The sequence below is a fragment of the Vigna umbellata genome, chromosome 8 (assembly GCF_029865625.1).
Source record: "Vigna umbellata cultivar VRB3 chromosome 8, Vumbellata_1.0, whole genome shotgun sequence".
In the NCBI taxonomy this organism is placed as follows: Eukaryota; Viridiplantae; Streptophyta; class Magnoliopsida; order Fabales; family Fabaceae; genus Vigna; species Vigna umbellata.
In genome coordinates, this window is record NC_142172.1 from 42,346,485 (window position 1) to 42,371,945 (window position 25,461).

General features: G+C 32.3%; 2 protein-coding genes across 3 annotated transcripts; one reads left to right on the forward strand and one right to left on the reverse strand.

Moving 5' to 3' along the window:
- Window positions 1-560: 560 nt before the first annotated feature.
- HCF106 (Bacterial sec-independent translocation protein mttA/Hcf106) lies at window positions 561-9,510 on the reverse strand. The gene is made up of 6 exons (XM_047312856.2): window positions 9,176-9,510; window positions 8,984-9,102; window positions 2,143-2,202; window positions 1,919-2,051; window positions 944-1,087; window positions 561-837 (listed from the first exon to the last, which is right to left on the reverse strand). Exons 1-6 carry the CDS (start codon window positions 9,357-9,359, stop codon window positions 761-763), a joined length of 717 nt encoding a protein of 238 aa, XP_047168812.2. The 5' UTR covers window positions 9,360-9,510; the 3' UTR covers window positions 561-760.
- A 10,071-nt stretch (window positions 9,511-19,581) lies between these two features.
- On the forward strand, window positions 19,582-23,033 carry LOC124837493 (uncharacterized). 2 transcript variants are annotated; one of them, XM_047312866.2, is made up of 2 exons: window positions 19,582-19,822; window positions 21,633-23,033. In XM_047312866.2, exons 1-2 carry the CDS (start codon window positions 19,739-19,741, stop codon window positions 22,953-22,955), a joined length of 1,407 nt encoding a protein of 468 aa, XP_047168822.1. In that variant the 5' UTR covers window positions 19,582-19,738; the 3' UTR covers window positions 22,956-23,033. The 2 variants fall into 2 exon arrangements, with proteins under 2 accessions (XP_047168822.1, XP_087951928.1); XM_088095802.1 differs by having other exon boundaries at window positions 19,746-19,861.
- The last annotated feature ends 2,428 nt before the right edge of the window (window positions 23,034-25,461 follow it).

Below are 25,461 nucleotides of genomic sequence, written 5' to 3' on the forward strand. Positions count from 1 at the left end.
TGTTTGAGTATGAATGACTCCACTTCAAAACAAGAACAACCGTCATGGGAGTCGGATTTTTTAGCCTTTAACGAATTTATCACCAAAGCAAAGTTCAAAGAAAATACTGCTAGCAGTTAAATTACGTGTCTAACGGAAAATTACTTGAGAAATCATAGTTAATGTTCATATGCATTATTCTATAAATTGTCAAACATTTATTACATGATAGTAAAGAGGTTCAAATTATAAAGGAAAGATGTTGAGGGTGGTAAAGGTATTATTTCTAGCGGTGTACAAAAGGCTAACGTATACACACGGGTATTAAAAAAATTAAAATAGTTTTCATATTTCATTTTGATAAAAAAGTGAAACATAAGTCCATAACATGGGCTTAAATGCAAATTAGTCAATAGAAGATATAAGTTCAATAATATAAATTAACCCTTTAAAATACAAAAAGAACAAAATTTAAAATTTTCAATTGATATTTGCTTTTGCAACAACTTCACTTCGATCATATTTCATTTTGAAGAACATGAAGGAAATATTTGTCATACTTTTAAGAGAAAGATGGCGCATAACCAGCAATGGTTAGTGATTAACTACAATACAAATACACTGAAACACAGTACTTGTGAATGGTTTTCTCCGTTACATAATTCTAATATGACTTCCTGGAAACAAAATTGCGTGACCCTTCCCATCACTTATACGAATAGTAGTGCCTTATTCAGGACACAAGTGATAATTGAATTAATTACCTTTACACCCTATATCCCTATGAATCCAGAGGCAACGTCTCACTTTCTGGCTTCTGCGGTGGAGGTGGAGGCACAGTAGTGGCTGTTTCCTTAGCTGTTGATATCAAGAATAAGCCAATCATATCAAAATCAGGCAAAGAAAAAAGAGAGTGGAAAAAGAGAAAAAGTATAAAAAAAAAAATGCTACATAAAAGACTAACCAGGTGGCTTGATTTGAGGCTCATCCTCGCGTTCCTTGGGAGGTGTTTGCTCCTGCTGTTGTGCAGCAGATGCCTTCAGCTGTTCCTCTGTGATCTTAAGATATTCCTCAGAGCTGTATGCATTCTTAGGATCTGGCGTTCCGTCTGCATTATCAGAGATATAAATGGGAAATCATGAGAAACCAATGTCATCACAATAGGCACAAATAGTCATCAAACCCACTTAGCTTTCTGACCTGGCAGCTGATAATTACAAAAAGAAAATGAAAAGCAAGTAAAAGTAATTTGGAGAAATGACTACTATGTATATTAAGACAATGCTTTATGAAATAAGAAAAAATGTCCCCTTACATATATATATATATATATATATATATATATATATATATATATAATCACCGTTTCCTTATCACATCATCCATTCATTTAACATGCCAACAGAATTATATTCAAGGACTTATTTACATAAAAAATTTACACAGTAACTTATCAGTCAGCTGCTCAATCTTTCATTTTCTTTGCACAATTTAGATATATCCCTGATAGAGTCTTTGCTTTGAGTGAGAAAACGGAACAAAAATAATCATTCTCCATCTTCTCTCTGTTTCTTTTCCTTTGAACCTTCCTCTCTTATTTCTGAAACCTAACATTTATTTTCTTTTTCCTTGTAATTTTCATTTCTGTTCTTCTATTTTAAAAAAACTCCAAAATATACAGAAGCAGGTTCTCTGATTTTTTTTTGGCATTTGTATCAGTTCTATTTTCTGGTTCTTATCAACTCAATAACTGATATGGTTGATAAAGATCATTGTAGTTGTAATGTGAACTTAATTGTTTGCAAGCGTAAGATGGTACTTCTATGAGGAGACCAATCATACACACTGTATAAGGATAAAAACATTTGTCCAGATTATACTTCTAAATTCAATAGCAAATAAGTTTAAAAAAACAAAAAAATGATACTAGATTACTCACTAGGGTCAACTGTGGATGATGATGTTGATCTGGTATTGCTTGCATTAGAGTTGTATCTGTTCTGCGTTGGACTTATATTGTCATCAAGACCAATTTCCCGTTCAAGCGTAGTCTTAAATTCCCTTGAAACGTCCTAAAAGGGGGAAAATGACAAGCAATAACAAAAAACTAACTATCTAGTGGAATTGCATAAAATTTTACTATTAAATATTTTTAGCACCAACCTGAAGCTCTCTAATGGTGGGTTGAAATGCACGCAATGTTTTTCCCAGATTTCGAGCAACCTGCATTTGTTATTCATTTGAAGCTCAGGGAGTTAAGAAAAAGAAAAGATAGCCATCCTTACCCATAAGGCATCTCCAGTAAAAGATGGAACTCCAACTATCTGATTTAAATCTCATTCAATAATAGCCATTAGAGAATGTAGACAAAATTTGTAACCTAAGTGGCAGGGAGCAACCTATTATCCTTTCACGGTTTCATTGTAAATTCCACAGTTCTTTTAAACAAGAGAAAACCTTACCCTATCACAGATCATGTTAAAACACAATGTTGTTGACATTTACATTAAAGACTTAAGGAACTAATTCAAACCTTGGGGAAAAAAATAATCTGAAATAGTATTGTCATACATCTCTCAACTACTTATTCCACTTATGTAAACCCCTTTGAGCTGATGTGTAACTCTTGACATTTTTGTTCAAGAAACAAGGGCACCATTGATGGTTGACAGAGAGCATGATTATTATAAACTCGGTGCTCCTTATAAGCAAATAGGTCTGGTGCAATGGCCAATGTTAACCTCCAATTACAAAACATGAAACAACAGGACTCTTCAACTCTCCTGTATGCTATATTACACACATTCACTTTGCTGAACTACATTTTAGAAAAAAATAAAGCCTTTTGGTTATCTGCATTGTAGAACATGTGCTGTAGCTACTTCCAACAAAGATTGAGCTTAGCCCTAAACCTCCTATCAGTTCAACCGAATCAAGTTAATATTGATAAAAAACCAGAGCAGGCTTTTAAACATGCATCCCCTTTCCCTGTTTCTTAGCGGAAAGAAAAGTAAAGTCTGAAGTAGTTTGAATCAAATAAAAAATGAAAAACATTAACTTTCAAGCAGATTGGATAAATGTTACAGACTTACACGTGATTATTTCTGTTAGATATTAAGATGTGTGTTTTTGTTATTTGGGCTTAGTCTATTCTGTATTAGGGCATTGGCCCATATCTTACAATATAAATAAACTACCCTATGTGTATGCTAAACACACAAGGGATATTTTCTCCCAATCTTCTCTATTTCTCATATGGTATCTAGAGCACAGGAATAGTTCCAGTCAACTCCACGGTCTCCGGCACCTATCACTGTCGCCGTCGTCACCGCCGCCGCCGTCGCAGCCGCCGTCGCCGCCGTCGCCGCCGCCGCCGCCGCCGCCGTCGCCGCCGCCGGAGTTCCAGAATCGACCGGCGACCACACCATCGGGATCGTCTCGGCCGGGCGACCACCGTCGCACGAAGATCGCGGCGATCGGAGACCCACGCGCCGCCACGCGCCGCCGCAAGATTCGCCGCTGCCGCCGCTGCCGCCGCGCGTGCCGGCGCGTCGCCGGAGCTTTCCGCCGCCGATCAGCACCGCCGTGATCGCCTCCTCGCCCTCTTTCCGGATCTGTGGTCGTTGCGTCAATCGGAGCACTTTGAATTTTTAGGGTTTCTCCCTCTCTATGGCGTCTTCCTCGTCTACAAACACCTCTGTTGGTGGCTCATCTTCTGATCCCTCAATATATACCAATTATGTGAATGTACACTTGTCCATTGACAAGTTAGATGGCACAAATTATGCAACATGGGCGTCCGACATCAAACTTTGGTTGAAGAGTCAGGGTACTTAGATCATCTTACTCAAAATGTGACTATTGCTCCCATAGATGACACTTCCCGCTGGATGAAAATTGATGCTCAGTTATGCATTGTTATAAAGTCCACCATTCACTCCTCACTGAAACAAATGTTTCGATCCTATGAAACATGTTCAGAAGTATGGGCACAAGCGAAGTTGTTATACACCAATGACACTCAGCGTCTTTATGGTGTTTGTCAGGACCTATTAACTGTTATTGGTCCGCGCAATCCTGGTCCCATGGCAGATATTTGGGTAAAATTCATGCCCTTCTTCATGACTTTAATGATATATTACCTCCTGCTTCCACTCCTGCTGAAGAATTGGAACAACGATCAAAGTTCTTCATGTTGTTGGCATTATACGGACTCTCTGATGATGTTTCTCATGTCCGTGATCAGATTTTGGGTTCTCCTGTCATACCCAACTTTACTTCTACTTGTTCTGCTCTTTTGCGTATACCGAGCAAACCCGTCACTGAGACATCCCCTCATACTGATGATTCCTCTGTTATGGCTGCTCAACGTGATGATCGAAGTCGGTCTCGCAAGCCAAGTAAAGGACGTCCAAAATGTGACCATTGTGGCAAGTTAGGCCACAATTGATAGATGTTATGCTCTCCATGGACGTCCTCCTCGACCTGTAGCAATGGCAAATTCTGATCCACCTCCCCGATCACCGTCTGCAGACCATCCTACTTCATCTAATACCATAGACAAACCTGCAATCTTCAACGAATTTCTCAGATGGTATGAGGATCATCAGCACTCTGGTTCCACTACATCTGCATCTGTTGCACGTACAGGTACACCTTTTGTTGGTCTAACTCACTCCTCGGACCTTGGGTCCTTGACTCAGGCGCCACCGATCATATCACTGGTAACAAGTCCTTGTTTTCTTCCTTGTCATGTCCGATAATTTACCCTCAGTAACAATGGCTGATGGGTCTAGAGTCTCATCTCATGGTATTGGTACTGTTAATATTTTTCCATCCATATCCATTGATCATGTACTTTATGTCCCTGGGTCTCCCTTCAACTTATTGTCCATTAGTCGTTTAACTCGTACTCTTAATTGTGTTATTTCATTTACTAAAGATTCTGTTTGGTTGCAGGACCGGAGTTCGAAACACATGATTGGCACAGGATGTGAGTCTCATGGCCTTTATCATCTCGCCCTTCTCCACATGTTGGCGTAGTCATGGAGTCACCATCCCTTCTTCATGCTCAGTTCGGTCATCCTAGTCTTGCCAAACTACAACAACTTGTCCCGAGGTTGTCCACATTATCAAGTTTGTCGTGTGAGTCTTGTCAGTTAGGGAAGCATACTCGTAGTTCCTTTCCTCGTAGTGTCTCACAACGGGCGTCGTCTCCTTTTCATTGGTTCATTCTGACATTTGGGGACCTAGTCGTGTTAAGTCCATTTTAGGTTTTCAGTATTTTGTTACCTTTATTGATGACTATTCCAGATGTACTTGGTTGTTTTTAATGAAGAATCGTTCTGAGTTGTTTTCTATTTTCAATCTTTTTTCAATGAAATAAAAACACAGTTTGGGGTTTCTATTCGAATTTACGTAGTGATAATGGCCGTGAATACCTTTCTCAACCGTTTAAACAGTTTATGGCTTCTCATGGCATTCTTCACCAAACCTCATGTGCTTATACCCCTCAACAAAATGGGGTGGCTGAGCGCAAGAATAGACACCTTATTGAAACAACTCGTACACTTCTTATTCATGGTCAAGTACCCTCACGTTTTTGGGGTGATGCAGTTCTCACAGCATGTTATCTTATCAACCGCATGCCATCTTCCGTCCTAGATAACAAAATCCCTCATTCTATCTTATTTCCTCAAGACCCTCTGCATCCATTACCTCTTCGAGTTTTTGGGTCTACATGTTTTGTTCATGATTTTAGTCCTGGTCTTGATAAGTTATCTCCTAGGTCTCACAAATGTGTCTTCTTAGGATTTCCACGGTCACAAAAGGGCTATAAGTGTTTTTCCCCTTCCCTCAATCGTCATTTTATCTCTGCTGATGTCACTTTTGATGAGTCTTCTTTTTACTTTTCACATCTATCTTCTAGTTCTGTACCTCTCCCTGTTACTGTTGATATTCCTCTTATCTGTGATCCTCCTGGTGATGCTCACCCTTTTGTCTTCTCCTTCTTTAGACTCTCATTCACCACAGGATCATCCTTCACCTCCACCCTTCAGGTTTATAGTCGCCGTAATTCTCCCCTCATGACTCACTTCCGGTGCCGCCTCATGTGTCTCCTCCGGCTCCAGCAACTGAGTCTGACTTGCCTATTGCCCTCCGTAAAGGTATACGCTCTACCCGTAACCCTTCCCCCCATTATACTGTTCTTAATTACCACAGATTATCTCCATCTTTTTATACTTGTCTCTCATCCATTTCTTCTGTGTCAATTCCCAAATCTGTGGTGATGCCTTAACTCATCCTGGTTGGCGTCAAGCTATGATGGATGAATTAAGTGCTTTACAGGAAAGTGGAACTTGGGAGCTTGTCCAATTACCATCTGGAAAGTCTGTTGTTGGTTGCAGGTGGGTGTATGCTATCAAGGTTGGTCCTGATGGCACATTGATCGTCTGAAAGCTCGACTGGTTGCCAAAGGCTACACACAGATTTTTGGTTTGGATTATGGTGATACTTTTTCTCCAGTGGCAAAATGACCTCTGTTCGCCTATTCATTGCCATGGCCGCTCTTCGACAATGGCCTCTTTACCAACTTGATGTCAAAAATGCTTTCCTCAATGGTGATTTGCATGAAGAAATTTATATGGAGCAACCGCCTGGCTTTGTTGCTCAGGGGGAGTCATCTGGATTGGTATGTCGTCTTCGCAAATCCTTATATGGCCTAAAACAGTCTCCTCGGGCCTGGTTTGGTAAATTCAGTTGTGTTGTTCAACAATTTGGTATGTCTCGCAGTGAAGCGGATCATTCAGTGTTCTATCGCCACTCGAGTGCTGGATGTATCTACTTAATAGTGTATGTCGATGATATTGTTCTCACAGGAAGCGACTATCTTGGCATCTCTCAGATGAAACAACACCTTTGTCATCATTTTCAAACCAAAGATCTTGGCAAACTCGGTACTTTTTGGGTATTGAAGTAGCACAATCCAATGATGGTATTGTCATATCTCAGAGGAAGTATGCGTTAGACATCTTGGAGGAAACAGGGTTAATGAACTGTAAATCTGTTGAGACACCTATGGACCCTAACATCAAACTCCTACCAAATCAGGGGGCCTTTCTCAGATCCTGAACGGTACAGAAGACTAGTTGGTAAATTAAACTATCTTACTGTTACGCGTCCTGACATTTCCTTCGCAGTTAGTGTGGTGAGTCAATTTCTAAACTCCCCATGTGAAGACCATTGGGATGCAGTTGTTCGCATACTGAAGTATATTAAAAGATCACCTGGAAAAGGTTTGCTATATGGCCCTAACAACGATACAAAAATCGTTTGTTATTCAGATGCTGATTGGGCTGGTTCCCCTTCTGATAGGAGGTCTACTTCTGGATATTGTGTCTCTATTGGTAGCAACCTGATATCTTGGAAAAGTAAGAAGCAAAGTGTTGTGGCAAGGTCCAGTGCAGAAGCAGAATATAGAGCTATGGCATCAGCTACTTGCGAGCTTGTGTGGCTTAAACAATTGCTTAGTGAATTGAAATTTGGAGATGTCACTCACATGATACTTATATGTGATAATCAAGCTGCTCTCCATATTAGCTCTAACCTGTCTTCCATGAGAGAACCAAACACATTGAAGTTGATTGTCATTTCATTCGAGAAAAAATCATATCCGGAGATATCAAGACTGAGTTTGTTAACTCAAGCAACCAGTTGGCAGACATATTCACTAAGTCCTTACGAGGACCTAGAATTGATTATCTTTGTAACAAGCTTGGAACATATGATTTATATGCTCCAGCTTGAGGGGGAGTGTTAGATATTAAGATGTGTGTTTTGTTATTTGGGCTTAGTCTATTCTGTATTAAGGGCATTGGCCCATATCTTACAATATAAATAAACTACCCTATGTGTATGCTAAACACACAAGGGATATTTTCTCCCAATCTTCTCTATTTCTCATAATTTCCATCAGCATCTAGCCATTATCAGGCTTCTTGGAGGTTTTTCTATTGTTTTTAAGACAAAACATTGTCCAAATTAAAAGGAGCGTTAATTCTAGATCACTTAAACCACAGAAATAGTAAACATCAAGTAATGTGTCTGAATAGATGTTATCAATATACTATTTCTCTAGTAATAAATGCAACTTTGAAATAATAATAAGCAATGAGAAAGATGATGGATTTCTCTGCCTGAGTTGATTGGACGTATTGACATTTGATAAGCCAAAGAAAAGCTTCTTTCAAAATTGACCGACTGTTAATTTTGGTCAGTTTGGAGTTTGAACGATTTAGGATTGGTAAACTTTCCGTTGTCTATTTCATGTAAAGCGATGAGCCCGATGTGTATCCTTTTCCTTTCCTTCACAAAGTAGATAGGATATTTTTCGTGGGTTTTATGATAATAAAACCACTCTGGGATCTACACACTAAACTGTTAGGAACACTGGTTACTTCTCGAGACACCAAAGGCTTCATTACATAGAGACAAAAGCTTCATCGTTTGCTTCCCCCATTTTCATCACTGAAATCGAATTTCACTATTTCAGGTTTCAGCACATGGTATTGACAGCTTGTACTTTATCCATCCTCCAACACATTACTAAAATTCATCCTCAACCTCCTCTCAGCTGCTCAAACATTTAGAAAGACTAATTTCATAAAAATGGGAAATAATGAGAAATTTTATTGTATACTCAGAAATTTAAGGGTTTTGGTACTATTATTTGAAAACTTTCCCCCTTGATTTAATCAAACTCATTCAACTAATGGTCCAGGGCCAAAACCCTTAGATTTCTAATGGTACCATGGCATCTCTCAGACTAAATTCAAAACAGCAAAGCCATTTAAAATTCTCAAATCAATCATAATAGGCATAGTTTTCGCAAGTTGTCATACAGCAAAGGACCCCAAGCAACAATTACATAGGCAAAATCATTCAAAGATCTTCCAACACAAAAACGACACAGAGGAAGAGTTGCATACCCTTCAATCAAACTCACCTCAGCGAGACCTTTAGGACCAAAAACCAACAAAGCAACGACCCCAATCACCAAAGCTTCAGGAGCTCCAACCCCAAAGAGAGAAGCGTAAACCACCATACCCTTACACCCCTTTCTAGCTGCAAATGACTATAATGAGCGCAGCAACATGAAAAAACAAAATCCTCACACGTGATATGATTGTTTTGTTACCTATGTGAAGAAGAGGTTTTGGTTTAGCAGAGATGCCCAAATGCTTTAAACCACTCCACGGCGAGAAAAGGCCTCGACCCAGTGGAGTGAACATTGAAGAGAGATGGAAAGCTCGGAACTTTGTATGCGACACAGCACTCGGACACAACATTGATGAAGAAGCCATTGCCACGGATTGTGTCATTTCTGGGACACTGTTTTTGTTTTAAGAAATTGATGAATGTCGAACGATGGATGCCTCTCTGCCCAGCCCTCACAAACAATCCTATCTGTAATTCATGGTCAACTCAAAAGTATTGCTTATCGTAAGATTTTCTTTCCAATTTTCCCAAAATCTTCCTAACGAAATTTGATCGTATTTTTACTGCAAGAATTTAACAAGATCGTTTTCTTTATTTTTATGTATAAACTAATTTTTATAATTTGAGTTATAAATTATTTTAGTTTATATTTTCTCTGTCTAGTTTTTTTCTCTAAAAATATAGTTAGAAAAAAAATTCTTCAAATAGTCTCTCAATCAGAATTTATATTAATTGCTTGTTAATTTTTGTTTGAAAAATTATATATGGGCCTATTAAAATACGGATATTTTCCTTTTTATTTCCCCCAATCTCGTATTGAGAATGAAAATTGTCTTACTTTTTGCTTCACCCACAAAAAACGATTTCTCGACAACGTCATGTTCATTTAAGGAAGATGAATGAATAGACGTGGTCATGTTCATTTAAGGAAGATGAACAAGTAGATGTGAGATTAAAGTTTGCGTTGTTATTTTTTAAAATTTAAAAAATGATTGAAAATGAATTTGAAATTTAAATTTGTAAATATTTGATTGATGTAATAAATTAAATATAGAAAATGAAAAACTATTAAATAGTCTTTAATAATAATAGTAATATAAAATAATATTTATGAGTAATATGAAACAATGTTTATTATTGTTATTAATTTATATATATATATATATACTAAATTAACAATTTCACCTCTCGCACATTATTAATCTCACAAAAATTCATCTAATGGTTATAAGTGAAAAAGACCACACAAAACTCATAAGAGTATTTTTAACAAATTGTGTAATAAGAAAATGATAAGAACACATAAAATAACCACAAATCTCCTCTAATTAATAAGAAAGTTGGTGATAATCTTACCAATTTATCCTCGATGTCTCCTTTAAATCAATGCATACAAACATAATAATTATCTTATTTTCGTCTTCGCCAATATGTAACTATAATATAATCTTCTCAAACTAATAAAACATAAAGGTAGACATAGCTTACATATAATATAAATGAGAAATTAATAATTAAAGCTTTTTCCAAATTAAAATACATATAAAAAATTTAAATTAATTAGAATATTAATTTCTAATTGGTAATTTCTATTTTATTTTATCTCGTTTAAAAATAGTCGCGTATGTTGTTTATCGTAACTAAATTTTAATTTTAATCTCTCAATTCTTAATCTTTATTTTTTATTAATTATTAATATTAATGTTTTAGATATACTTTATTTGGTCTGATTAGATCTTAAATCTAACGTATTTATTTGAAATATTATTAAAATAATTTAAATAATACATGTGCGTGTGTATTGAGCCAATTTAAAATTCACATTAAATTATCTACTTTTCAAAATACATAATTGAAAAAAAAAGTAAAAATCATAATTCAGTTGCTTTTATACTATTATTGATTTGGATTTTGATCATTAAAATAACTTTTAACTATTTATTACCATATGTAATATTTCATAGTATAGTTTCCAGTAAACTTTTTTTATTAATAAAACTTGTTAAATTTAGATTATTTATATTTTACATATATATAGAAATTTTTGTATAATAAAATATTTTCGAACTACTTAAATTTTATATTTTTAGGAGTTAAATATTTTTTATTCTTTTATCTACCAAATAATTTTTATTTTCATCCATTTTTTTTAATTTTGTTTCACTTTGATCTTTTATGGGCGTTAATTCTTTTCTTAATTATTTTTAGGCAGCTAACTGCCACGTCATTTTTTTCTTTTTTCTGGGTCAATTTTCCTGCATTTTCACGGCAAGCTTCTCTCCCTTCACCAACATCTCCGGCTCCCCGTTTTCATCACCGGTGAGTACACTGACCTCCTTTACTCCCATGGCACCCACCTCACGCGTCTATCAGTGCAGGAGGTCACGTTCCTATCCTTTACTCCCCTACGTATAGGTTGGGAACTCTGGCAAGTAGTGCCAGGAGGTGAACGCTTGGTACGCCGGCGAGGACCCCACCACACCCACAGACCCTTACCACCTGAGGAAAAGGCTGACCTTGAAACCAAGCTCTGAACAAAATCACCCCTGCTTTTGTTGAATTGTTCACAATTCCGATCACCATAAGGTTCCATGTCATTATTCCAGGCTTCTGTTTCCCACCCTGACCATTTAATATGCAGTTAATAATGAGCTGGGAGCGTTGATGAAGTGTTTTAATCCAAAAGGTGATTTATAAGAAAATGAAAAAATTGTTACAGTAAGGCATGAAGGGAATTGGCATTTGGTAGATGGTGTTGTGTTTGTGTTATGTGGTGAAGTGTGTTGTGGTGGCTTACTGTAGCAGGGCCATGTGTATGAGGTGACCCTTAAACCCTTAAAAAAGTTAATGATGCTGTCACCACTTCTTTTATTACACACCAGATAAAAGAATACTAAAATTTTTAATTGAAACTGCTTCGACCCCATTGGCTGTGTGTATCAGAAACAGGTTTGCTTTAAAACTGTTATTCCAAAATTTCTTCACAGACAATTTACATGTTAGTAAATTGTACCTTATATATGCTTTTAAAATTTAAGAAAAAAATAAAGCCACAAAATCTGACAGTTAACTACTTTGGTTGAGCATAATCATCGTCTCTAACTTCAAGAATACGGATCCAATTACGTTATGTCTGGCCCCGAATATAGAGATGCTGGGTTTGTGCTTCGGCTCTTTTTCTTTGATTTGTTCTATTTTTTGTTGTCGTTGTAAAACTAATAAGAGTAAACTATACCTCTAAACACATAACAATGTAGAAGTCATAACTAACTTGTCTATGCAAAATCTGACTGTGTCTTGGGTGAAGTAATTTAGTTAACTTCAAATAAAAAGTTAATCAAATGCGGATATATAGAGTGCACTTGTATAGTTTTATATGTTATATTTCCCGGTATTCCCTTTAAATTCCAATCTCACGGCTTACTTTTCGACGGTCATCCTGAATGTGATTGAAAGTGGAATGATGAATGAGATTGAGGAAAAATATTTTGGAAAGAATTATATTGGGGGAGAAGTTTCAGTCTCAGCTTTCATAGCTTCTCTGGGCTTTTCTTTATTTCTGGGATTTCTACTTTGTTAGCGTTGTTGGTTTCAGAAAGATTTATTTGGCAAAGGCTCATTTTGATGGCTAAAGCATTGACTGAGATTATGTACCCAATTCATCTTTTCAAGAACAAAACACGTACTCATCCAATTCTCATTCTGTGTCTGCCTTTCTAATTAAATTCAAATCGAACATTTGTTAACATGCTATATTAAATTGAGAATGAATACAGCTTTGAAGATAGACAAACCCTAAATTTTGGTGTCTCTCAAGTTCCTAATTTGTATTTACAGCGAAACAAAATCAACAAAAAGATCCAATCAAATCTCTGAAGTGCGTGTTCTGTTTTCATTTAACTTTTAGGATAATTCTTCCCGCAAGAAGTTAACGAGCTCGTAAACATCAGGCGCCTTGAGACCAAAGGCGTAGTGCATGGAGCACGCGCTAGAAATTGAAGACGCCGCATGACAACTAGAACAAGTCTTTCTACTCGTAGTCTAGTTGCTCAAAGATAGGGTGGTTGAGGACAGAGATGGAGGGAGAGGGGACGGACCGAAGATGAAGAGAGTTCATAGAATGATGGAGATAAATAAGGAGAGAGAACCCTCAGTGCGCAGCCAAAATTTAATGGTAGTTGACTAAAAATTATAAGTGTATGGTAAATTACCTGAACCAATCGACAGTATACGGTCGTTCTTAAACGACCGTCCACATAATAGGTTACCTAAACCAATCGACATCAGACGGTCAGGTTACCTGAACCAATCGACAGCATGCAATCGTCTTTAAATGATCGTCCACTTAATAAAAGAAGCGACCGTGTAGGAACATCCTAGACTGGCCTCTGCCACCCTTGACGTCAACCATCATAAGCGATCGTTATCTTACGATCGACTATTGATCGTAAGCGATCGTTATCTAAGGATCGTCCATTGATCGAACTAAAGGGGCGGTCAGTCAATTTCAGTCAAAATTGACATCTTAAACTCACATCTTAATCCCGAGAGAACGGTTTGAATGTATCCGCTTATAACGCCGCACATCACGGAGTTAACTGCCCGATATTAAGCACCAACTAACGGTTACAATTTCCAAGTGGTCAACTTCTATAACTGACCGGATTTTCAGGTAAACAGTTCATTTTTACTGTTTTAAATAGGAAAAGCGGGGTGGAAAAAAGGTACGTTTTCCCAAAAGGAGATTTATGATTTTTTACTACTATTATTGAACTGAGAGAGTTCTACCATTCCCATTTTTTCTGACTTGAGCGTCGGAGTGCCTTCGCAGGTACCCTCCCGTTCTCCCTGAAGTTGGTTGATAAAGCAAAGGAAACGAAGATAAAGACACGATAGAAGGAGTGGAGACGACTCAGGAGGTTGGTCCCAACATTTATACTGAAACAATAAGTTTTTAAGAAAAATGATCAAAATAAAACAAAATTTGAAACCAAAAAACGCTTGAGGACTAAACATATTTAATCTTTTTTTATTCTGTTTCATCATAACTAAAACAAAACATTTTTTGATTAAATTATGACGTTTATAATTTTTTAAAATATAGCTAAACTAAGGTGCCTTAAATTCACCACATTTATAATTTAAATTCTTAATCTTCATAAATGTACAAAATGAAAATTGAAAAACCTATGAAGAATCTAAAACTTAGATAAATGTCTTCTTAATTAAAGTACAAAATCTCTAATATCATGCCTGATTACGGTACTTAAAGTTAAAGTTAAGAAATGCTAATAGAAATTATCCTTGTAACCTGAACTTATTTGTGCGAACACTATCACTTGTATAAATAACTATGATATTCCAACAATTAAAACAGAGACTAATGGTAAGATTCATTAAATTAAACAAAGCATTTGAGTCAATTATATTAGTATTAGAATGATTTTTTGTGCAAATAGTTTAAATTTATATAATATCGTTAATTCATTTTATCGGCATTTATTTTTTCTAAAAGAAAATAAAAGACAGACTTGCGTATTTATTTCAATAAGTTTGTCAATTCCATTGTTTTAAAAATATAAAGACTCTAAAATGTTATATACTCTATTTTATTTTATTTTATTTCCTCATTCTCGTAAAAAAATTTCTAACAAATATTTTTATTTCCAGGACAAATACAATTATTCCATTTTTATTTTTAATTTTTCAAATGTCAGCAAAAATAACAATCCAAATAGATTAACATTTTGAATCTTCTTTTACTAATTTTAACCAAATGATATCTTATCTTATTTTTATTTATGACATATGGGCCTTCTGGACGAACATGTCTTTCCAATCCAGCCCATCTACGCATAATATTGGGCTGACAATATGGCTTTCGAAAGCCCATCACTTCAAATTGTCCATTCTTACAAATCAAAGGCAATGAACACTTAAAAGACCTAAAAATTTATAATAAAAGAATTAGTAATTGAGAAGTTAAATTCATACTTTTTATAATTTTATAAAATAATTAATAATATATTTTAAAATGACACTGCTATCCTTTCTAGTAAAAACAAAGACGATGCTCCTGAAAGAAAATTTGTTTTTCAAAAAATAAAAGCATCCAAGAGTAACGGCTAGAGACACAAAGTCTGAACACATAATTTAAAATAAAAAAAGGGTTTAATTCCGTGATTTTACAAATGCATCTTTACCTATAAGAGTTAAATGTAATATTTTTAACTTCCATAATTTTTGTTTTAATTCACATATTAAGGTACATTCTTTTACAAAAAAGACACTTTACAGGACTCAATTAATTATACTTTTAAATATAAAAACTTAAATAATTGAATTATAATCGATAACCTTTTTTTATGTTGGAGACTAAGGGTCAAAAAGTTGAAGTGTGTGTCACTATCTCTCACACGTGGGTCAAGAATCATAACCCATTCTTCTTTGTCACCCAACTGCAAGTGGACCTGCGCACCTGCAGTTCCTAACTTCTTCTATAAATTTACAACGAAACATTACAAAAGTTAAAATAATAAAAAAGTTAGATAAATATTTTAGTTCAGATTAAAAATAATATATATATATATATATATATATATATATATATATATATATATACTTAACTTGTTAAAAATACCTTTTAAAAAAACAAAATTATTATTACGAAATACCGATGTGCAAAATGAATAATGGTGTAAACGCCCTTAGTATTATTGTTGATTGGAATTTTCAGTAAAACCTGATTCAGAAATGGAATTTATACAATTTCAGATAGTAGCTGTACTTTTTTTTTTTAAGTTTTTTAAAATAACGAGAAAATAAGAAAACGTTTTAATTAAAACAAACAAGAACGTAAAAGGAAAAATTTTAGAGATAAATATATTTTTATATAGTTTTTACATTTTCATTTTTCTGCTCTAGTTTATACTAATCTAAATAACATACTTATAACTTATATTTTCCCTTTATCTTTATTGTTTCGTTTTTTTCTTTATTCTCTGATTTATTCTTAATCCAGCGAAGAAAAAAATGGTAGAAAAAAAGGAAAGTATAATGATTTAATAAAAAATAGAAATTTACATTGATTAATAATGTGTGATTATATTAATTAATGATGTTAATTTGATTCCTCATTTTAAGTTAATCAAACAATGTGTGCGAATAAAAGGAAAGAAAACGTGACACGTCTTTGGTATAGAAAAGTTAAATTAGAGTTAGTATTCTAAAATTAGATTGTTTTAAGTGAAGTTTTTGATGCTTATTATATAAGAAAATTTTAATAAGCATAACTTTATCAATTCAACAAGAAGATTACAAAAAGATATGTTTTTTTTAATATGATATATTTTTATTATATGTATTGTTATTTTGTTAAGTTATATATGTAATTATAACACCTCAAATTAGTAGGATTTATCTTATTGATTTAAAACATTACTGATAAAAAAATCTTAACCAACATATAAACACATAAAATTTACAAATACTGAGAAAAACACATCTAAACATTTAAAATATAAATAATGTTTCATCATATTAGATGTTTTATACAGTAGAAAAAATATATATCTAAACAATAACTATTTTCTTTATAAATACTAGTATTAGTCCTATTGTTTTAGGATTATTTTACTTGTATTATATTTTGCTAGTATATAATATATAATTATTGTAAGTGGATGAACTCCAACCAAACACAAAAAATAATATAAGTTAATATTTATAACATAACATTCTATAAAATTTAAATGTTTAAACAAAAGTATCAATATATGTATTATCAACTCATCACATATATAATTCTAACATAGCTTGTTATGAATTCAAATCCATAAGATACATGCGTTAAGTTGAGTACTCATATAGTCATGTACCTATTGTCTAATGGTATTACATAAAAATCAACGTGGATCCAAATTTATCATGTCTAAAATCTTTCATGATAAGGTTTATTTACTATAGTATCGTCATAAGTGAATTTTAAACTTTATTCTTTAACACGAGTCCAAAAATTTAATAGAGATAGGATGATCACACCCTCTGTACTCCTAACCAAATGCATACACAACTAATGATAATGTATTCCTCATTAAAAAAACTTTATTCACATCACTCATAAATTTTCATACAATTTCTATCCATTTAATATATGATCTCATCACATTGAACAATTGTTATAAAAGACATTTTTCAAACAAACATAGCTATTCAAATATTTTGCATCTCAAGAACACTATAAATGTAGGATATAAAAAATCATTCAACAAAAAGTAAAATATGTCTAGGCTAATCAAACAGAGAACTTTTGAAAAATAATATCAAACTAATGTCAAACATAAAATATTTATACCTAGTAAAGATTTCTCGTATCCAATAATATAAAATCATTTAGTTTTTATTAGTATTTCTTTGCATAATATTATCTTTATTATTTAGTAGTTGAAAATTTTAAAAATACCATTAAAAAAATTTAAAGATAATATCTTTTAAATGTTTTTACTTAAAGAATAATTATCTAAACATAATTATGATGCTTATAGTATGCTTTAGTATTAGTGTTAATAAAAAGGTTGAAATTTAGTTCATAAGAAGGAAAAGACATTTTGAGATCTAAATTTTTGTGTATTGAAGATGATTTAACTTATGGTAAGCCACACATTTTTAAAAAAGAAACTCTTAAAGATCAAATTAGTTACTTTGAAAAAGAAAATGAAACTTGATTTCTTTTATCTGATATGCCTTCTGATTGTATATAATGTATAAGTATTGGCAATGAATTTTTAGGAGAAAAAAATAAAATATAATGGATTTATTGATAAATTTAAAACAAGTGTTGTTATATATTAGTAGTAAACAAGTAAAATTTTGTTATTTTTATTTACTTTGTTCCTAAACTTACCTCCATTAGTATTTTAACCGCTATTGTATTTTTAAAAAAATTATGAAACTAATGTTAAAATAGTCTTAATAATAGCAATTTACAAGAGAAAATATATAGGAAGTAATCAAATTTTAATAAACCTAATATCGGATATGCATTTTATTTTACCAACAAATATTAATTATTAGTATTTTGTTTATGGAAAAATTAAACTCAATCTTTCACACCTTTTTCAATTTTATCACTAAACTATCTTATCACTTATATTTCATATGCATTTAATATATTATGAAAATATACTCTTATTATTCTCAGGAGACTACCTTATAAAATTTAACATTTGTCAAAATCTGAAAAGAACTAGATAAAATGCCTTATACATGCAAGCTTATGAAAACTATAAAAAGTCTAATGTGGAGTTAGACTTATACAAACATATATAAATAATAGACATTTCTCTAACAAAACTCTATATACCCCAACTTAAAGATAAAAATATTTATAACTATTTTATTCAAAAAATTATAAGATATCATACACTAATTTCCTTTTTGCTTGATTCACATTTTATAATTTTTAATGATTGTATAAAATCTACATTTTAATATTACTCTATTTTAAGGACCACAGTAAAAAAAAAAATAAATTTCTGTTCTAAAATTAAAATACTTATGTTGAGAAAGATGGTTAAAAAACTAACAAATTTTCAAATTAAAAATAAATAAATTATATTAAACATGTAAACATATTTAAATTTTACGCCACACTATTTTATTTAAATAAGTTAAAAGTTAATAATTGTACTGATTTTAATTTTAATTTTATATATACTAAAATATGTATTGTATTTTTTGATTTCATTTAATTTGTTTAGTAATACATATATAACTAACGAATATTAGTTATGGCATTCAATATATATCTAATAACTCGTTTGATATATTATTTTAATAATAAGATATCTCCATTTAATATAATTATCACAATAGAAAATAAATAACATTTTATTTGTATAGTTTATTTTTAATATTATTTTCTATTATAAAAACATGTATAATGGTTTTAAATCATTATTAAGAGTAAAATAAATATGTTAAAAAAATATCTTAAAACACTATTATTGAAAAAAAATCATTAGAAATATTACCTTCAATATAAAATATAAAAGTTATCCATATTTTTTATCTTCATTTAATATTATATCTAAATTTATACTTTGATTCCTGATAAATTGACTGTTGATAGACTAATTTATAATTTATAAAATTTTAATTTATATGATTTTAATGTGTGATGACATAGTTATATAAGTTTTATGTATAAAGATTTTTGTATTTTAAAAAATATATTATCATATAATTATAATTTTAGATTTTAAAAAATAAATATTTTTATAAATTTTGTAAAATTTCTATTTTAATATATATAATTTTTTTATCTTATTAAAAATTTTGTATTAACTAAAAATATGAACATGTTATAATATATAAATGTATTTATAAAATATAAAATGAACTCTTTTTTATTTAAAATATATACAGTAAATATTAAATATATTAAATTTTGAAATTGTCCAAAATTTTGTTAATGGAATTGACAAATAACCTACCTAGTAGTTAATTTACATGTTAAATAAACTTTTTACCAATTATGTATAGATGGTGAATAAATGATTAAAAGAGATGTAATTTTTTTTTGAATCTATGAGGCATGAATGGAGGTAGTGTGTGTCATGTCCATTATTCCACCTCATGAGAGAGAGAGAGTTCCATTGCTCCATGGCATGGCATCATCCCTTCTTTATTTCTTATTTTTGAGATCAACAACTCTAAAACCTCGTAACCGGAACTTCTGTTTCCGGTCACTGCAAAACCCCTAATGGGAACAGTTAACAACACAGTCAATGCTGCGGCTTCGGCGATAGTAGTTGCCGAATCCAGAATCCAAGCTGCCAGCTCGCCGGTGCTTTTCTCTCTCTTACTATTTCCATGACAAGTGCATGTTAGTATTTAGTTATTATATAGTGTATATGAGACTAATTCTTTTGTTTTAGGTTTCATTCATTGTTCTGATTAGTTCGGTTACCAAGAAACAGAGGTCAAATTGAGATCTTGGGTTTTGTGTTATCTTTATTCATTTTCCAATTTCATCAGTGATGATGAATGAATCAAAAGAAGGTCTAGCCGTGGCTGACTTTGTGCTGGGGTCCAATTTTCTCTGATTACCTTTTTTGCTTTTTCAAAATTTATTATTATTATTATTATTTTTTATGGCTCTCAAAAGTGTGAAAGATGGGTGTGTCTTTTTTGCCCGGCTAAATTATAAGTCCTGTTAGCTTTGATTTTACAAAGAACACTAGCAATTTGCTTCTTCAACCAGTTGGGACAGGATTTCAATCTAGCTGTATCATGCATGTATCTCTTATAATTATAACTTTTTTCAGTTCAATTAGTACTTACTATTTTTATGACTTGTTACCCTTCTTGAAGATGATTGAGTATGCGACATTTTTATTTACAACTTGGTAGTGGAATGTTTCCGTGATTTTGTTGTCTTGCCTTTGCTGATGGTTTTGGATTTATTTCTAAAGATTATCATGTTAGTTCCAAGGCAGATAAACTGTATGTCTGAGTCACCATTCATTCGATCCTGAGAGTAGGTTGCTCAAAGCAGCTCTTTTTGTTAATCTTATGTTTAGATGTAATTTTGAAAGGTACTCAAAGGATTCTCCCATACATGCTTTAAGATTATGTTTGGACTAAATAACTTCTAATGCACCAAAGTGAATAAACAAAGTATTGCTGCTTTTATAATAAAAGTATTTTTAAACTTTCTAGATTTAATCCAAACATTATTCATAGTCACTAGTGATTACCTGTGACTGACCTTTCTAATCCGGTATCTTATCACATGCTTATCATCTATCAAACTACTACTATTTGTTTTTCAGACCTTGATTACACATTGAGTAAGTTTTCTTTGGCCTTTGGCCTTTATGTTTGGGTTCCGTGTTAGTTCTCAGAAACTTACGTATTTGGAGAACTATTAGAGATAGTTGAAGTGGGTTTATGTTTAGAATTGGCAGGCACAGCTTGTTTGGGTAACTGTTTGCAGAACTGAAAATACAATGAAAGTATGTTGTAGGAAGGAAATTCTCGGTACTTTTGGATTAAAAATAATTCTAGCAGTGTTGAAATAGTGATTTAAATATAGACCAAATCTTCCTTATGCTGCTGGGAAACTATCCAGCATTGCGGAATGGGATGATATTAATAGATGCCATGTACTTAGCTGATAAAGGAGCATTTATTTTATTTGAAGGTTTCACGTCCTGCTTTACTCGGATGCTATTTCTTCCCTTTTACTTTTAACATCTGCTGATGTTTTTGCTCCCCCACACTGTCAAAAGTAGGTGACAATAGAGGTTTTATTTAGTTTCCTCCAGCCAGTGTACCTCGATTAGCTATTAGGAAAATTAAGGTTCTTCTATTTGTTGTCTCCTTATCTGTGCAATGTCTTCAGTTTTAGCATAAGTACGTTTTGACGAAACATTACACCATTTCTAATTGTTTCAGAAGTTCTTCCCTAAATTTCTTTCTCAAACTTTTAATTAATTGAAGTCGCTTCACTCAAGTTGATTTAACGTTTGATAAAAAAATCTACAGTTTCCCTGCTGAAAAATATTATATTACATCATTGCTATTGACAACTGAATTCGTGATTTAATTTGCTTTCAACTTTTAATATAGATATGTTTCTTTATTAACTGCAGAAAAAGCGCTGGGGAAGCTGCTGGAGCTTATATTGGTGTTTTGGACCCCATAAAAACAACAAGAGAATTGGCAACGCTGTCCTCGTTCCTGAACCTGTTGAACCAGTGGGTCAAGTTGGATCTCATCCTGCTACTGCTGCACCAAATCCTTCAACAGCCGTTGTGATGCCATTCGTTGTCCCTCCCTCTTCACCTGCGTCTTTTCTGGAATCCGATCCACCATCTGCCACTCAATCACCGGTTGGATTATTCTCTCTCAGTTCTCTCAATGTCAATGCTTCTGGTGGACCTGCATCCATTTTTGCTATAGGTCCTTATACCTACGAGACCCAATTAGTCTCACCGCCTGTATTTTCTAACTTTACCACTGAACCATCTACTGCTCCTTTCACTCCACCTCCTGAATCGGTGCAGCTGACGACACCATCATCCCCTGAGGTGCCATTTGCTCAATTATTGGAATCTTCTCTAGATCAAGATTGTAAAAATAAAGGTACAAATCAAAGATTTGCATTATCCAATTATGAGTTTCAACTTTATCAACAATACCCCGGAAGTCCTGGCACCCAACTTATATCACCTGGATCAATCATTTCTACTTCTGGAAGCTCTACTCCTTTCCCTGATAGACACCCACTTCTTGAATTCCACAAAGGAGAAGCATCCAACCTCTTGGGCTTTGAACACTTCTCGACACATAAATGGAATTCCAGACTTGGATCAGGATCTTTGACACCAGACAGTACTGGGCAAGGTTCAGGACTAGGCTCAGGATCTTTGACACCTAATGTTGTTAAGCCAGCTTCACAACTAGGCTCTGGGTGTTTGACACCTGATGGTGCAGCACCAACTGCTGCAAAAGACATCTATGTTGGAAAACCGATTTCTGAGTTAACATCCCTTGCAAATTCCAAGGACGAGGGTCAACCCAATGCAGCATTAGTCGATCACAGAGTTTCATTTGAATTGACTGGGGAAGATGTGGCACGATGTCTTCCAAATAAATCAGGGTCTCCTTTGATTGGAAACATCTCAGGGTCTTCTGAGGATACACTGCTTGGAGAGCCTGTTGACAGAGAAAGTATACACTGTGATTTGTGTTCAAGGAAAACTTCAAATGATAAGCCTGAAAATTCTCCTAGAGAAGGAGAAGAGCATTGCAATTCTTCCAAAGAATTTAACTTTGACAGCAGAAAAGGTGTTGTTTCTGATAATCCTGCCAATGCCTCGGAATGGTGGACTAACAAGAAAATGGTTGGAAAGGAAAGTAGATCAAGCAACGTTCCGGCATTTTTCCCAATGTTACAGTCAGAAGTCGTTTAAAGATGTAGTTCATTGCTATAGGACTTAGGAGCTGTATCTCTCAAATTTTTTAAATAGCATAAATTATTTTTTGTGATATTTAATTAGGGCTATCTCGAATTTTAATAAATCTTAAAACTTTGTAAGTTTTTAAATTTCAAATGATGAGCTTGGTTTAAAAATAAATAATATGAAAAATGGATCTAAACCATAATTATATGAATAATGACAAAAGTATGAAAAATAAAATAATATTATGCTAATAATTTATGTACAATGTATGATTTAATTAAAAAAATTGAAAGTATTGTAAAAATTAAACTTACTATAATGAGGAAACAATATCATAACAGCCAAAAATAGAAAAATATGTTGTAAAAGTAATTTCTTTAAATTTGCAAAAAAAGAAAACTAAAAATTATAATAAAAAAAATCAGTAATTTAAATTTGGTAAAACATTTCACATGTGCTGTCAAAATAGGTTGTAATCCTCGAACCAATCCATCTCACCGTGGGTTTGAGTCGGGTCAGATTTGAAAAAAATGTAATTTTTTAAAGTGATACAAAATTTATCAATATTAAAAACTTATTTGTTTGCCTTTTATACATGTTTTTGGATTACACTTTGATTGTATGATATTTTTTTTAATTGTCTTTAGAGATTAAAATTATTTTAGTGTGACGTTTATTTAGATTTGAATTAAAAGAATTATAATTTTTTTATTTTTTAAAAAAACTTATAATTAATTGAACTAATAAGTTAATCCGTTTAATCTACCAATCTGTGATGGTTCGAACCAGATTCGAATTTTTTCAGATTAGTAATAAGTAAACCAAGTTGAATTCACGAACCCACAGTTAGCCGGACTGGGTCGAGTTGGAATATCTTTTTCCATAATCAATCAATAAGTTTCAATAAAACCAAATATAAATATAAAAGTGTCAAATCAAAATCACATAGTATACTACTAATCAATATATAAAAAATAATATTTTTCTCAAATATTAACGAATCTTGTAACTTTACTAAAGACGGTTTGATAAATATGTCAATTTTTTTTCTCATTCTAAAGCTGCAAAAATAATCACTTCTTTTCATCTAAAAGACTCCTCTTGACTTATTAAATCTATTTTGACTAATTTAAACTTTTTAGACACAGTCAGAAATTCAACCTAATAAAGAAATAACAGATAAAAAATAATTGTTAAATTACATTTTTTGTTATTTTAATTATTAAATATTAGTTTCATGAGGCAGTAGATGAGAGATTTTTTTTAGTATAATATTGTTTGTTTCAAAAACTATATATTTCAATTTTTATTTCCTTTATCTAATACATCTAACTAGTGACTATGTAATAAAATATTAGTGGTCTCGACTTTTAAATTAATTATTTTTTGTTGAAGTATCTTCTAACATTCCAATTTTAACATTTTAGAATTGATAAAACAAAATACTATAAAATTAATAAAATAGGAATAGATTGTATCAAACTATAAACATGTGACATTAATACAATTATTTAATAATTTTATAACAACAACATTCAAGTTAATAATTATATTTAACTGAAATTATTCAATCAAATTCAATTATTCGAAGACGATTACTCTTAACACTCACTTCAAGCATATAATTCAACCTGCATCCAACTCGTACACTAATTATTTGTAATTTCATATTTCATAACTCAAATTAAAAAAAAAAACATTAGCTTCTCTTACATTAAGAAGAATTACTACAGCTCTAGACAATTCACCGACCCTGCTTCTAGTTTAAAAAATCCTAAAAACACTTACAAAACAAGGAATTGTGATCAAAGAGATTCCTTAGAACATCTGATAAATAACTAGAAAAAGATACCAAAACACCCGTGTGAGAAGGAATCATTATGCATAATCTTAACCTAAGAGTGAAAGGAAAAAGGAGTCGAAACTTAGTTACTCTATACTAGAAATTGATTGGTAGACGTTGGAGGATCCAATGTGGTAATCATTAAACAGATAATCAAAAAATTATAATTTATAAAGAGAAAAAAAAAGAAATTATAAAAACGAATTATAAAAAAATGACAAATGATTTAAATAAAAAGACGAATTTATAAAATTTTATTTATATTATTAAATTATTTAATTTTAAAATATTCGATTTTATTATTTTAAAATTCCCATCAACTCTAATAATTTGTTTTACATATTCTTACATAACTTTACAAATGAGTTATGTAAATTCTTATATAAAACTTAATTTATCTACAGCTTATACTACGCATGTAATTATTTAAAAATAATTTTGATTTTTTCTGTTGTTCATTAAATGATTGAGGAAATGTTTTATTTATATTTCATCATTGACTCTAATTTTGAAATCGTTTGTTTGAAATCAAATCAAATTCTTTTAAATTTATGTCGTGCAAATCTTTTGAATTCTTGGAATATAAATTTAATAGAAAAACTAAACTAAAAAAGAGAACTAACGTTGTAATTCTTTTAGAAAATCAGAAAAGTCATATGGTTGCACAATGTT

Excerpts from the sequence above, each read along its gene's own strand:
- LOC124837493 (XM_047312866.2), top strand. The coding sequence starts at position 19,739 with ATGGGAACAGTTAACAACACAGTCAATGCTGCGGCTTCGGCGATAGTA. Across the intron at positions 19,823-21,632 it reads TCCAAGCTGCCAGCTCGCCG|AAAAAGCGCTGGGGAAGCTG; the intron begins GTGCTTTTCTCT and ends TATTAACTGCAG.
- HCF106 (XM_047312856.2), bottom strand. The coding sequence starts at position 9,359 with ATGACACAATCCGTGGCAATGGCTTCTTCATCAATGTTGTGTCCGAGT. Across the intron at positions 9,103-9,175 it reads AAAACCTCTTCTTCACATAG|CTAGAAAGGGGTGTAAGGGT; the intron begins GTAACAAAACAA and ends AGTCATTTGCAG. Across the intron at positions 838-943 it reads GCCTCAAATCAAGCCACCTG|CTAAGGAAACAGCCACTACT; the intron begins GTTAGTCTTTTA and ends TGATATCAACAG.